Source organism: Corvus brachyrhynchos, unplaced genomic scaffold, assembly GCF_000691975.1.
Source record: "Corvus brachyrhynchos isolate BGI_N302 unplaced genomic scaffold, ASM69197v1 scaffold671, whole genome shotgun sequence".
Classification (NCBI taxonomy): Eukaryota; Metazoa; Chordata; class Aves; order Passeriformes; family Corvidae; genus Corvus; species Corvus brachyrhynchos.
Window position 1 is genome coordinate 2008327 of NW_008236441.1, and position 12183 is coordinate 2020509.

The window sequence follows — 12183 nt, forward strand, 5'->3', positions numbered from 1 at the left end:
AAGGCCCAGCCCAGCCCAGCCCCGCCGGGCCACCTGCAGGCCCCCTCTGCCCCGCTACCTGTCCGAAAGCCGGAAGACAAGAGAGCTTTCCTGGGGTTTGTTCGTTCTTAAATGTGGATCACAGAGGTGTGTCAACCTTCTTAAGTGGCTTAAAAAGTTGCCAATATTCAAACTAGCCAGTTGATAGGTTCTGTCAGGTCATAGAGGAAGCTGTAAGCACCTCTCTGCAAGAGAACCACTTCCGTGGCTGATGGCCTCTTTACTAAAAACCCAAACTATACTAAACCATGACACAAGGAAAAGCAGGAGGTAAACCCAGACTGATACTAGTCAGCCTAATTTCATTGCTCAGGGTGAAGAAGTAGTGAGAATAAACATTCAAAAATACAATATAAAATATGTTACATGAAAAATTATTTTGGTCTTAATATGTTACATAAAAAAGAAAAGTTTCTTACAAAATACATGTGTCTAGAATAGGTGTATTTAAACACCTTTTAAAAATGTGCTAGGTTTGCCAGAGAAAAAAGGAAGACAATTCCTATGGAGGACTCAAATGGAATAGATGAGTCCTGGGTCTTCACAGAGAATTCTTTGAAAGTGCTTTATGGCAATTAGTTTCTTGCTTTGCAGCCAGGCTGGCTGAAATCAGTGATATCTCTCAAGGAGTAAACCCTTCTCAGCCTGAACTGATTATCAGGATCAACTTGTCAAATTGCCTTATGATTTTGCAGGGAAGTGCCTTAAAACAGGGCTTTTATACTGCATTAGCTATTTTCTGTCACATTCAGGCTTCTGCATCCAGACATACAGCTTTAGAGTCAGGCATAAAGAGTTAGAGACTTTCCCGAAGTGTTGGATGGCATTTTGGCTTCTACAAACTGTAATACGGGTATAATAACAAAATCACCACCTCACAGTACTTTCTGCAAGCTTGGTGGAATTGGTGGGAGAGACGGTAGCTGTACATTGCTTCCATCCTTGATGTGTGGCATGTAAATTCATTGAGCTTTAATATAAACTGGTTTAAAATCAGGCAGCACCTGCTTAATCCACGAATAGCTGCTGGCTGTGTTAACAGTAAAGAGAGCTCACAGCTGATCCGTTTTCTTTTTTCTCCTGAAAAGAAAAAGTCAATAGACATAAAAAGAGTAAGTAATAAATATTTTTACACTGCACTGATGAGGCATTCTTGGAAAACAGCAAGCTAAACAACTCTACATAATTCAGTAGATGGAAAAGTGGACCGAGAGTCAGGAAATAATTATGAGAGCTGGGAGAAAATTTTCCTTCTGTGATGAGATGTGAAGCAGAAATTGTTAGTGGAAAATACCCATTTGTGAGGAACACTATTTGTGGTTTTCTTAAAATAATAAAAGCACCTGAAAAATACAAGGGAGCATGATTTGGAAGTGCACCAGGTGGAGCTGCAGGGAATTGCCCCTTAAACACCTGTCTGGCCCCCAAGCTGGGAGAGTGCTCAGTGTCCCAGGGCAGTGGGATTCCTGGGATAATGCTTTGGAAGGACTCCTGGGTGGCAGGAGGTCTATGGAGCATCCTGTAAAATAAATACTAAATACTGTACCTTCTAAACATAGATGCAATGGAGCTAAATGCCAACACAGCCTAAAAAACGCCCTTTGTTAGCCAGAGTAAAGAGTCTTGTCTTTCTTGTTGAATGCTGCGGGAGGGGAGGGGAAAATAATTTTCAAGGCTATAAAAAGACTCTCCAAAAGATGCAGTTGGGAGAAGTGGGAGGAGGCACAGATGAAGTGTAGATTTAGAATGTTGAAAAATGATTATTTTATCCAAATCAGCTGGATGGTTAGTTCTTTTAGACATTTATTGCCACCAGAACCTCAGCCCTGCTCTAAATCAACTCAGCATTTCATCAAGAAGCCTATTCTTTGCTATAAGAGACCAAGAGTGCACAATTATGGGTTTCTTTTCCCCCTTGCATAATAAAATTGGGAGATTATCATCAAGTTTCTATTCAGATTTTAGGAAGGCTTTTTTATTTTATTTTTAAAACCCATCTTTGTCTGTAAGAGCTCCCTGTTCAGGCCAGCATGCGGCAATGATTACTGCAGTAAAGGCTTCGATGGAGATGTGCTCTATTTCATTCTCAATGAGGGTTGATGGCATTTTGAGAGGCTCAGAATATCCTTTGATTACTGTATAAAACAGGCTGGGGAAGATGGCAGTGCAGCATGCACATAGGAGGGGGCTGCTGCTCCCAGGATTGCTCATCAACTTTCTTTTGTGCTCTTTTTTTTTTTTTTTTTTTTTTTTTCTTCCATGTCACAATCACAAATCATGGGTGTGTTGTGGGTTTGGCCCTATTCTCCATCCTTTCCCTGTTTCGGGATTTGAAGCTTGAGGTTTGTACAGAAAAAGAGATGCTGCTGCTCCTGTGTTTTGGACAGCACAGGAGCAGGAGCAGTGCTGACCCCTCTGTCCCACAGGGAATTGTTAGAACAGGTGGGAAATGGTACCTCGTCCCTTTCAAATTGTGGGGAATTGGCTCAGTGTTAAAAGGTGCCATTTACTGTAAAGTGTCTTGGAGAGTGTATTAAAAAAGAGAATGACAGAAAGCTATTCATGGGTGACAGGAAGGATGGGGGAGTCAAGGAGATTGAAAGGAAAAGATAGGCAATGCCAGCTGTCTCTCTTCCTGCTCTGCTCTCTGTTTAACACTAAGTTGCATTAGCACAAGGTAACAGGCAAAGGGAATCCTTGCATTTTCATTCTTGTGTCATGCTTAGATCAAAGTGTATATCGTGCCAGCTGAAATCCGTTTGCCAGCCCCTCTGAAGGTAGGAAGGATGAAGGTTTCTGAGATCCAGAGAACAGGTGGGTTTCCAAGCCTTTGGTGCCATACAGCAGGAGAATGCTTTTATTTCCAGCCCAGCTATCAGGTTCAAAGAGGGGAGGCTACAGAAAAGCATTTCACCTACCTTTCCCTGTAAGTGTACCTGGATACTGAATTTTGTGCCCAAATTATGCATCTCTTTAGAGATTATTTTCATTGGTGGTCTTGTCATCTTTGACTTCTCTACTTGGTGAAGTGTTAGATTGAAAATACATGGTTTATACCTGGTATTTTCCAGTAACAGCACAAGAAATACTCTGTGCAGTGTATGAGTATGTTGTTTCCTATAGCACTATGCCAAGATTATTAGGCATGGGTTTTTTGTGATATATGCCATTTACTGTTCACAGTCCAGACTAAATTACTCCTAGAAGGCAGTTTGGGTATCCCATTGCATATGGACTGCTCTAAAAAAGTTAATGAGTATGAAAACAGACAGTTGTTACGAGAGAATATTATGCAAGAGAAAGTGGTAATGAATTTTCTGAAGCTAAGATGTTGGTCAGTACTGACCTGAACCCAGGGGGCCAGTGAAACATCCATACTGACTTTGGACAGGTTCAGGGATGTCTTAAAAACCCACCATTCTGCCAGGACATGGGGTGGCATATCCAGCTGACACAGGCAGCCTATGGGAACTGAGTTAAAGCTCAGGCTGCCTGCAAATCTCACCTGTCCTCTAGCAAACAGCAACCAGAAAAAACTTAGGTGTAGAAAAAGACTTACTCATTGTTTCTTCTATTTATTTTTTCCCTCGCTGATCTAAGCTGCTTGGTTTGTGTCTCGATTGTAGAAGAAGCAGTTGTTGGAGACTGAAACAAACACTTCACACAGACTGATGCTTACATTGTTTTTATACTTGTGATCAATATTTAAGTTAAAACATGTGACACATTCTGAGAAAAGGTACTGCTGGAAAAGGGGCTGGGCTGTCATCATTTCCCATAAAGATTCCTCGATCCCCAGTGGAACCTTATGGCCAAGGAATGCCAGACTTGTGTCAGGTGCTGTGAGCTGTAGGGACGGATATGCTTGAACCTTAACAGCCCAGGAAGGTGTCTAATCCTTTCTTTTTATATCACAGGATCACAGAATAACAAGGTTGGAAGAGACCTCCAAGATCTTCGAGTCCAACCCATGTCCTAACACCTCAACTAGACTATGGCACCAAGTGCCATGTCCAGTCTTTTTTAAACACATCCAGAGATGGTGACTCTACCACCTCCCTGGGTAGACCATTCCAGTACTTTATTATTCTTTCTGTGAAAAACTTTTTCCTAATATCCAACCTATACCTTGACACAGCTTGAGACAGTGTCCTCTTGTTCTGTCAGTTGCTGCCTGGTGGAAGAGACCACCCCCCGCCTATATGGCTCTTCTCTGAGCAGGGGCTGGGACCAGAAACGCCCAGAGGTCTGAAAAGCCTTCTAGCAATTACTATACAAACAGCATTCCATTTCTGTTGAGCATTGCACAGCAATCTCATGGTGCGTGTTTTTTCCTTTGATTTTCATCTCGGAAATGTTTGCTGTCTGGAGCAGGGCAGAGTAATCTGCAAATTCTGTGGAAGCAGGACTGCAGCCAAGCAGATGTGGCTGTTCTCCTGGAACGGTCTTTCCTATTAGAATTTCAGTTCAGATCAGTTGTAAATACCAGGCTGCTCCCTTGGAATGTAGCTGGAGTTTGCTTGGGGGCTGGTGGTACACTCTGTGTTGTGTGCTCTGCCTGCAGCCCCGCCAGACCATCACAAACATGATTCAGATCCACTCACATAAATCAGCTGTCCTTCCTGGAGAACTGCTGAAATTTTGGTGCTTTCAGTAAGATCTCATATCTTATGATGCTTTGGTTTAGTGACTCATGCCTGGATACTCCCTTGGTTTGAAATTAGGTAAACAGTTTCTAGGGAAAGGCCGAGAGTGACTTGTTTCTGGGGGCACATAGCCCAGGACTGATGAACTGGTACAAAGAAGTGTGTTGCCAGAGCTTGCTCAAAACAGGTAACCATTGGGTTGCCTGAGGCATGAACCAAGCAGGACTTGGGAGCAGCATCCCAGTGAGAAGGCAGGAGTGTTTTACTCCTGCTCTCTGTTTGGTGCTTTTTGTGTACGAGAGCAGAAGGAGAGGAAGACGGAGTTTGGGTTTTACGCAGTTTGAGCAGTATCAGAGTGGGTTCAAATGTGTGTGTATATTCATGCTGGCAAAGCCTTGTCTTTAGTAGAGAAAAAGCTTTCAGTCTCATGAGCTTAGGAGGCTGTTTAAGAGCAAGAAACAGCAATGATTGTGCAACCCTATCAACATTTCTGTGGGTGGTAAGGAAAACCAACTCGGCAGCAGCAAGGGGGCTCTGGGGAGTCTGTGCTGGCAGCAAAACATGGAGGTACCAGCTCAGGCTGTAAAGAAAGTGTTGCTTATTTTCTATGTGGTGGCAGCTCTGTACCACTCATAATCCCACAGCAGCATGCCTCCAGCATTTCTTCCATGAAATGTGCTCTGGGTGCAGCCATGAAGGCAGCAGTGCTCAGCTGGAGTGGGATGAGCTGTGCCATGGGCAGCAGGAGAAGCACAGCCCTGGGTGCCAGGCTCAGGGCACGACACTAGACCCAAGTTAGAAGAGACAAGGCAGAGGCCTATTCACAGAGCTACACAAATATGAGTGGCAGGACCCAGCAAGGCTTTGCTTTCATTACAGTTTAAGATGCAGCCAGAAAATATTATGTCCCTGATATAAAGGAGGAGATATTTACATTTGGGACATTTTAGAAGCAAGGAATTGGAAAATGAAATTAATGAATAGAAAGCAGTAACACAAGCCAATATTCATGGAAATGTTATTTACCACTCCTTGATCAAGGCTTATTTTACACAAACATTAGCTGTCCTAACAGCTGATGTGTCACTGGTATTTCATACCAGAGGGCCTTGGGAAAAGGCTGTAGGAGACATTTTCTTGTGTTTTATCCTTTCTCCCCATTGTCATGTTTTTGCCTAAAATTCAATCATGAACCGAATGAAATCTTGGGCATTTCTGAGGAGGGCTGCTCATGGGCTGTTAAAAAAGTGAGGCTCCTTCTGGAGTGTGATGAGTTCCCCTGTCAGTGGACGTGTGCACTCCACAACTAATGGATATAACACACATTACACCATCAAAAGGGAGCCAGTATTGATTTTTTTTTTCCAGTATACAAGCTGAGACTTCTTAAGTTGGCTTATGTAGTGAGGTTTTCGAGCAACCAACTGCTAAGGTCTGTCTATCTCAAAAAGACAGAGATGATAATTGAGGCAAGAGTTTCAGGATCGAACCCCAAAATTCTAGAGCTTTTCAGTAAAGGAACACCCTCTAATTTTTTCAAGATAGTATTTAAGATGCAAAAACAACAACCCTCCCCCCCCAAAAAAAATCAACAAAGTAAATTGAATTTCACATACAAAACAAGCTATTTAAGTTTTACCTGGTAAAATTCAAATATATTTTGTCCTCACAGTGTGATTCATGTCCTGATCAATAAGAGTTGTCGGAGGGTAATCTTGGATGCCTACAAAATTATGACCTCACGTTGCAATTACCAGTCAATTTAAGGACACTTAATTATATTAAATTTTGAAGCCCACTAAATGGCACCACGGCTGTTTTCTTTGCCTCCTGTTTCAATGGAACAGTGGCCACAGGGTATCAACTCCTGGGGAAAAACAGTAAAGAAGTAAAAAAATGTGCAGACACCAGTGGTGGAGAAGAGTCATGTGTAAGGTTCTATGGTAAGGGGTGTTGCAAGACAGATATGTTTAGTACAGTGCTAATGGGGAGGCATGAAAAGACACAATTATAGTGATCTTAGTTGGCAGGCCACTGCCTGGAAAGTGTCTTGTCAGCAAAAATAGCAATAAACGCATTAATGCCAGTCCATTGTCTCCTGACATCTTGGGACAGGGCTGTGCTAAGAGGGCCTGTTACTGTGTTGTTATAGTTGCAGAGTATGTATTTAGAGTCACAGCCAAGAAGAGCTAAAGATAGGATGGGGGGTTTAGCCTTTTGTGCTGAGGGTGGAGCAGAACCCACAGATGCATAATGTGGCCATCCTAGAACAGTACTTTTTTAAGCTGCTAATCTTCTAAACATTTACTGGCAGAGGGGTATAGCCCTGTGTGCTGAAGTCAAGCCTATTGGCAAAAGACTTGCTTTTCTAAGTTGTCTTCAAGACATCACTGAAAGATGTCTGAACTGAAAGTACTTCAAAGACAGCTCAGCCCTTTTTCATCCAGAATCAATGAACCAACCTTGGAAGTTCATGGGAGTGCCTGTGTGGAACAGGGAGATGTAAATGAAAGGGGTGTGATACATCCCGGTGTGGCACGGGATAGAAAAGGAGTGGTGACAGTCCCTGGTTTAGGGCCTGTAACCCTGGACAGCAGCCAAACACTGTGTCCTGCCACACAGTGATAGCACAGCATTGCCACAGCTCCTTCCACTCCTGCAGGCTGGGGGGCTGCAGCCACCTGGGAAGACAAAAGCAGGAAACTCTCTCACCAGTGTCATAGCTTGCAGATGTGGGGAAGGAAGCTGGGAGCTTTAAAAGGAGGGTAGATGATTCCCAACAGAGCTTTGGATTCCTCACTGTTGGGAGAGTTGTTTCTCTCTAGTCACCACTTTATATTCCTTCTCTGGATCCTGCATGTAACCATGAGTTTGCCTAAAACTTTACCACACTCCATGGACCATAGTTTACTCCATTCCTATCTTCAGTCTCCTCCATCTTTTCAGAGTAGATGGAAAGCTGGCCTGAATTCAAGTAAATACGAAATCAGAGGGCAAGGCAGGCTAAATTTCCTGCAGTGCAGTGTCTCAGAGCCATCAGCAGGGCTTTAAAGTAGCATCTGGCAGGCTCAGGAGATGTTTTTTATCCATTTGTCTAACACATGCTGCGTTGTAACCTGTCATTGCCCATGTGTCATTACAAGTGGACTGTAAATCCGGAGGGGTTCGGAGGCAATCACAGCATCTCTGGTTTTCAAGGTGTTCCCTGATTATAAAGGGACCTTCCTGATTATCCCAAACAATCCTCTTGCACAAGCCTGTGAAGTTGGAGGCTTGCTGCAAAGTGTGTATCCAGTGTGTGTTGGTGTGTGTTCCCTTTAAAAGGTAACATCTGGTAAAGTGTCTTATGTTCCCTCTTCTGTTACGGCCTTCACTCACAGGGAGCCCAAGTGAGATCAGTGGCTCTGTTTAACACTGGTGAGACACACAGCTTGTTGTTGGGGATGAGGCATTTGCCCTGATTGAATTCTTTGAATTTTGGGTCCAGTTAGGAAATCTGACTGATGTGCCTGTTTCTCCCAATTAGCTCATACAGCTCATGTGACTTGTTTCATTCGTGTGACCTCTTGTTACGTATCCATCACCCATTTTTCTTTCCTATTAGAGTGAAATTGGACACAGCCCTCCTCCTGCCTACACCCCTATGTCAGGAGTAAGTATTTCACATTCAGCCTTCATCCTTCAGGCTTTCCTCCTTTCTTCACTACTTTTTTTCTGTTTCAAACTCCTTTTTCCTGCATAAATGACCCAAAGGCAAACAGGTAATGATGTGTGTATATAAGGAATCAAATAGTTAAGATCTCCAGACTCAGCCTGGATTCGTGTGCAAACTCGAAGGACCCACACCCAAAATTCTGACAACTTTTCTTGAAAAAGCATTTAGGAAAAAGGCTTGAATGAATCTATACATCTTTCCTTCCTATCTGTAGGTCATGATTTTGAAATTTCCTTGCATGCCCGTGCTGACAAGCAGAATGGTAGGTTGAGTTGAACCACTGAGTTGAGGTGCGAATACACAGTTCACCAGCCTGAAATGCACTTCCTGATGGAATTACACATGGTGTGGGTGACCCCATGATTCTCACCACGGGACACACTAAAAGTATCACCCCAGGAATAAACAGAGGTGATAGTGGCCTCTATCCCCAGTCAGCAGGAGATTTCCCAAACATGAGGTTTAAGGGGTGTGGTCAGAAATCAGGGGAGGTTGCCAGAGTAATAGAAGAGGAAATACCACGTTCACCTCTTGCAGCTGTGTGTGTCCAGCCTCCACATCCCTAGTAGGAGACAAGTTTTCCTGCCCCATTTCTATCCCCACTGAGCACCACTGGGCAGATGGATGCTTTGTGGGTCGACACCAAAGCCTGGAAGCTCAGGATGGGCAGGGCTTCCCCTGCCCAGCGTGGCAGGGCAGGCACAGGAGGCACAGCGATGACTTGCTGTTGAAGCTTCTCCCCTCAAGATCCTCCTTTCCCATGCTGTGTTCTTCCTTCCAACAGAACCAGTTTGTGTACCGGGATGGTGGCTACACTGCGGAGGTGCCGATGCCGTACAGGGCTCCGGGCTGCATCATTCCAGAAGCCTCAGCTGCTCAAGGGGCCACAGCAGAGATCTTTGAAGACACTTGCTGCAATGGCACGCTGCGGAAACAGGTGGCAACCCTGGCAAAAGAGGACAGCAGCACCCAGAGGTACAGCGCTGACCCCACCGTCTTCATTCCCGAGCGGGTCGTGCGGGGAGAGCTGGATGAGGATGGGTACATGACACCGATGCGAGACAAACCTAAAACAGGTAAAATACTGGCTTTCCAGAGAGGCTCCTGGTCTAGCCTGGCTGCATTTTTTCTCTTTGTACATCAGCAGCTTTTCATCAAAAATGGCTTTATTTAGTTACCCATCAAGGTTGAAGCATTCTGACTAGGTTAATACTCCTTTACATGGGGATTTGGTTTTCTCTCCTTAACTTTCTACTTTGAAATGCTCAAATGTGCCGGTATGTCAAAGCTGGTAGTTCCCCCCCTTTTTTTTTGAGAAATAACAAGTGGAATGAAAAAAAGCCAAGTCCCATTCTTATCCAAACACAAATCTTCAGTTATTTCCAAGGAAAGGATCTATCTTCGGCCAGCCATAGTCCCAACTTTGCTTTGTTTATTGATCTTCTTATTCTTGGCATTGTGCTTGGTAAATGTCATGTTGAACCTACCACAGAACTGATACACACAGCTGGCATTTTATACCCAAGAGAAGTCTAGGATTGAAAGAACAAGATGTGCTTTAAAGAGAGCATCACTGCAAGGGGAAGATCGCCTAAATCTGTGCCAGCTCAGCATGCTGCACTTCCCAGTTTGCCCTCATTCATTTCTTCCTCTTTAAGTAATGATAGCAGTCATTTAGATGTAAGGGGATGTGTCATTATTAATTTGCATCCAAAGCTTTGCATTAGCTGTAAAGAAATTAATAAATGCAAATGTAAATGACAAGTCACTACTGTGTTTGCTAAGCCACTTGTCCTTTGTGTTGCATGACAGAGGAATGGTGGGAGACCTTGGGCATGACCCATGGCAGTAGCAGTTGTGGGAGTCTCCCTTGCAGTGAGTTCCTTTCAGTGTGAGCCCACATGTATGTGCCCACACAGGTGCACCCTGGAGATCCTCAGAGTTCTGCAGGAGCCACCTGAGCCCTCGGGGATGTGGCAGTAGCAGCTCAGGAGAAAGCAGCTCCTTCCTGACTGCCTGGGCACAGACACAGGGTTGTCATGGTGTGGCCACACGCTGTGTGTTCCCTGCCAGCTGCAGGGTTCAAATCAAAGCACTGCTTGGCTGTCATCACTGAAAAAAAATGTTCCCACTATTCAGCTCATATTCAGTGACATCTTAGCTGCAGGTTCAAAGGTGTTCACTGAGTCTTGAACTTTTACCTTTAATAGTTCTGGCCTCATTCTGGGTAAAACCAGATGATCCCATGACAGCAGGCAGGGCCTTTTTCCTTGCACCAGGACTCTGTGAGGTGTGTGCAGAGCCCTTGAGCAGCACCATGCTGCTGGAAATGGGGTGTTAATCCACAGCAAGTGATTTGAGGCAACTGCAACCTGCTCCAAGTCCCGTTTTGCAGCTGATCTAAGGCTCTCTTGTTCCCTTTCCAGGGCTCATTTGTATAACTTTTTTTTTCATAATGCTTCAAGGCCCTTTGTCCTTCAGGGACGGAAGGTTTTTAATCAGGCAAATTGTTCTGTTAGAAATGAAGCTGTCTTAAAAGTTAGCCCTTGGGGATAGGCTTTGTGCAGAGAGGCTTAACTAAGATTCCTGTAGAGTTTTGTGGATGGAAGGACTGCAGAGCAGAGGGTGTGCTAATAGGTCCAAGGTTGCAGAGGCAGGAGTCGGGCAGCATGTTTGGCTCTGTAGATCATACAGTGAGATGAAGTCCAGGGCAGCACACAGGCTATGGCTCAGTAAGAGCTGTAGTTTAGTTGGCCAGTGTGTTTGGTAAATCAGTCTTCCAAGGTATCTCTTTTAACCCATATTGTCTGTTTAGCTTGTAAGTACTTCATTTTTCACAAGTGTGTGTTCAACATAGTTGGCTCCTGATCCCATCTGGAGTTCTAGCAATGGCTGAGGTGGAGGGTGCTCTAGTCCAAGTGCTGCTTCTGGTCACGTGATGCTACATGGACGGATTACTACCACTCCTGGCTGACTTATTTTTTATCTTTCCTTAGATTACCTAAACCCAGTGGAAGAGAACCCATTTGTTTCCCGACGAAAGAATGGAGATCTCCAAGCTGTGGACAACCCAGAGTACCACAACGCTCCCAATGGGCAGCCCAAAGCAGAGGACGAGTACGTGAACGAGCCATTGTACCTCAACACTTTCGCCAACACCTTGGAAAATACCGAGTACCTGAAGAACAATTTGCCGGAGAAAGCCAAGAAGGCCTTTGACAACCCAGACTACTGGAACCACAGCCTGCCCCCACGGAGCACCCTCCAGCACCCGGACTACCTGCAAGAGTACAGCACAAAATACTTTTACAAACAGAATGGACGGATCCGGCCCATAGTGGCAGAGAATCCTGAATACCTCTCTGAGTTCTCCCTGAAGCCTGGCACTGTGCTGCCCCCGCCGCCCTACAGACACCGGAATACCGTGGTGTAGTGGCTGTGCTCTCACAGAAGTAGAAAGGCAACCCCTTGTAGCTGCCTCACTCTTACTCTCTTGCTCTCCCTTTCTCCTTGCCGTTGTCCGTCCTCCCTCCCTCCCTCCCTCTCTTTCTCCCATGAGCTTCCTCTTCTTGCCAGTTCACTCATTTTTTGATACTTCTAAGTGAAAGGATGTTTCGGAGTTGGTTGCAGATTGGGTTTGGAACCAGGAAGGAAGGAAGGAAAGAGACTGAAAGAAGGCATGTACAACCTGGCCTTTCCCACTTTCCGCAGATGCAGGGGGTTGGATGTCCAGAGAAGTCAGTTGGTACCAGGAAAGGCCAGTGGCAGTGCTGCTGTCGAGCT

The 12183-nt window shown here is 44.8% G+C and overlaps 1 protein-coding gene across 1 annotated transcript in view; it reads left to right on the forward strand.

Annotated features, from left to right (window-relative positions):
* ERBB4 (erb-b2 receptor tyrosine kinase 4) overlaps positions 1–12065 on the forward strand; it is a 530390-nt gene extending 518325 nt beyond the window's left edge. Inside the window, exons 31-33 of the mRNA XM_017747097.1 lie at positions 8290–8337; positions 9185–9476; positions 11397–12065. Of these exons, the coding sequence (XP_017602586.1) occupies positions 8290–8337; positions 9185–9476; positions 11397–11833 (777 nt within the window). The 3' untranslated portion in view covers positions 11834–12065. The remainder of the gene's footprint in view (positions 1–8289; positions 8338–9184; positions 9477–11396) is intronic.
* Positions 12066–12183: the final 118 nt, after the last annotated feature.